The sequence below is a fragment of the Eimeria necatrix genome, genomic scaffold, assembly GCF_000499385.1.
Source record: "Eimeria necatrix Houghton genomic scaffold, Enh_scaff1511, whole genome shotgun sequence".
Lineage (NCBI taxonomy): Eukaryota > Apicomplexa > Conoidasida > Eucoccidiorida > Eimeriidae > Eimeria > Eimeria necatrix.
The window spans coordinates 1-2500 of NW_013652224.1; the positions used below are offsets into that span (position 1 = coordinate 1).

At 60.1% G+C, this 2500-nt stretch overlaps 2 protein-coding genes across 2 annotated transcripts in view; one reads left to right on the plus strand and one right to left on the minus strand.

Moving 5' to 3' along the window:
- Positions 1 to 609: 609 nt before the first annotated feature.
- ENH_00016090 (hypothetical protein, conserved) lies at positions 610 to 1592 on the minus strand (the record flags this gene model as incomplete). The annotated part of the gene is made up of 2 exons (XM_013579183.1): positions 610 to 945; positions 1236 to 1592. The coding sequence occupies 2 exons, from the start codon at positions 1590 to 1592 to the stop codon at positions 610 to 612; spliced, it is 693 nt and encodes a 230-aa protein (XP_013434637.1).
- A 390-nt stretch (positions 1593 to 1982) lies between these two features.
- Positions 1983 to 2500, plus strand: part of ENH_00016100 (hypothetical protein, conserved) — a gene marked incomplete at both ends in the record, with an annotated part of 911 nt that continues 393 nt past the window's right edge. Inside the window, one exon of the mRNA XM_013579184.1 lies at positions 1983 to 2500. This exon is cut by the window's right edge and continues 259 nt beyond it. Coding sequence (XP_013434638.1) covers positions 1983 to 2500 — 518 coding nt within the window.

Genomic DNA, 2500 nt, shown 5'->3' on the forward strand with positions numbered 1-2500 from the left:
GAGCAGCAGCAGCAGCAGCAGCAGCAGCAGCAGCAGCAGCAGCAGCAGCAGCAGCAGCAGCAGCACCGGTGTGTTTGTAGAGTTTGTCTTTGACTTCGCTAATGGGGGCGTCCAAGTCCAGCCGCAGCTCCGCCCACCGCCGCCCCGGAAAAGAAGAGTGCAGCACATCCACCCGCCCCAGGCTGCTCATGCTGCTGCTGCTGCTGCTGCTGCTGCTGCTGCTGCTGCTGCTGCCGCTGCTGCTGCTGCTGCTGTTGGTGCTGCTGCTGGTGCTGCTGGCGCTGCTGGCGCTGCTGTTGGTGCTGGTGGTTCTGCTGGTGCTGCTGTTGGCGTTGCTGCTGCTGGGGCTGATGCTGCTGCTGTTAGTGTAGATGCAGCAGCAGCAGCAGCTGCTGCTGCTGTTGCTGCTGTTGCTGCTGCTGGTGTTGCTGTTGTTGCTGCTGCTGCTGTGGAGGTGGCCACCGCGTGGGGGTGGGCTTGCTGCAGCTGGAGCGATTGTTGCTGTTGCTGCTGCTGCTGCTGCTGCTGCTGCTCTGACGCTGAGGGCTCGGGAAGCGGAAAAGCTGCTGCGCTGCAGCAGCACCAGCAGCAGCAATTGCTGCTGCTGCGCTAGTCCTGTCCCTGCTGCTGCTGCAGCTGCTGCCGCAGCAGCTCCTGCTGCATGCGCTGAAACACTTTGGGGCAAACAGCCTGCAGCAAACCTTCGAAGGATTCAAAAATGGCAGCAGGGTGCTGGGGTGTACGTACACCCCACGCCTCCAGTTGCTGCAGGCGCTGCTGCTGCTGCTGCTGCTGCTGCTGCTGCTGTTGCTGCTTTTGTTGCACCTCTTCCCCTTCGTCTTTGCCCAGCCCCTGCTGTTGCTGCAGCAGCAGCTGCTGCTGCTGCTGCTGCGCCTTAATGGCAATTTGGGGCGACTGGCCAGGAAGGCAGTCGAGGTGCAGCAGCTGCAGCAGCAAGGCGACGCAGCAGCACAACAGCAGCAGCAGCAGCAGCAGCAACAGGCAACTGATGGACAGAGCGGAAAGCAGCAGCAAAGCGGCAAATTTAGCTTCAAGAACTGAGCCATATTGAGGATTCGCAGCTGCAGCAGAAGCGGCATCACTGCAGCAGCAGCAGCAGCAGCACTGCAGCAGCAGCAACAGCAACACTGCAGCAGCAGCAACAGCAGCGCTGCAGCAGCAGCAACAGCAGCGCAGCAGCAGCTGCTGCTTAGTGACGTGATTAGATATCCTACTCTAAGCCCGTCGATTTGCAAACTGATGGAGAGCAGCAAAGAGCCCAAGGGGTGGCCTAGTGCACACAGAAACAGCTGCTGCTGCTGCTGCTGCTGCTGCTGCTGCTGCTGTTGCCCCAGCTGCAGCTGCTGCGTTGGCTGCTGCCGCTCCTGCTGCTGTTGCCCAGTAAGCGAAGAGCTGCGCAGCGGATCCCCAGGCGTTGCAGCAGCAGCAGCAGCAGCAGCAGCAGCAGCAGCAGCAGCAGCGGGAAGAGCCGCCTCAGCAGGAGCGCGAATTGCGGCGAACTCAGCAAACGGGGTGTATGTACGGCTCAGACAATCGATTTCCTGGCGCAGCAGATCGGCAGGACAGACCATGAGGGTTTAGGGTTTAGGGTTTAGGGTTTAGGGTTTGGGGTGTGCGGCCTAGGGTTTAGGGTTTGGCGTTTGCGCAAGCAGCTGAGGACGCAAAAGGGAGCTTCATGAGCTGAAAATGAGAGAAAAAGGGAATGGCGAGAAGCAGCAGCAGCATGTTGGTGCTGCTGCTGCTGGTCCGGGCTGCAGCAGCACCACCGACCCCACCCTGCTGCTGGAGCGAAACAGAGAGAACAGACCGACTTTTTGTTTTATTAATTCTGATTAAGCATTTTTTTGCCTTCTTGTCATTTGCAGCAGTGACAGAAGCAACAGCTGCCGCAACAGCTGCAGCGAAAGCTGCCACAGCAGCAGCAGCAACAGCAGCAGCAGCTGCGCTTCTCAAGGGCGTGAATGTTGGCTGACAGCAGCAGCAGCAGCAGCAGCAGCAGCGGATTTTCATCTCCTGCATCGCTGCCGCTGACTCCATCATTTACAGCAGCTGCAGGGCTTTTCAGTGGCGCGCGCAGCAGCAGCGACAGCAGCGAAAAGCAGCTGCAGCAGCAGCAGCAGCAGCAGCAGCAGCAGCAGCAAATGAGGCGGCTTGTGCCAGAACTGTGGGGCCCCTTCTTTGTTTCAGATGTTTTGGCCTGGGAAGCCCTCACGTTCCCCACCGTCCCATCAGCAGCAGCAGCAGCAGCAGCAGCTGCTGCTGCTGCTGCTGCTGCTTCGGAGAGCAGCAAAAACAAGCCCGACAAGCAGCAACATCGCAGAGGGTGCAGCGAATGCTGCTGCTGCGACGTGCGCTGCAGCAGCTGCTGCTGCTGCTGCTTGCTGAAGGAAGCTGAGAGAAGCCTGAGGCAAGGAGCAGCGCTGCCGCCGGCGCAGCCGCAGCAGCAGCAGCAGCAGCAGCAGCAGCAGCAGCAGCAACA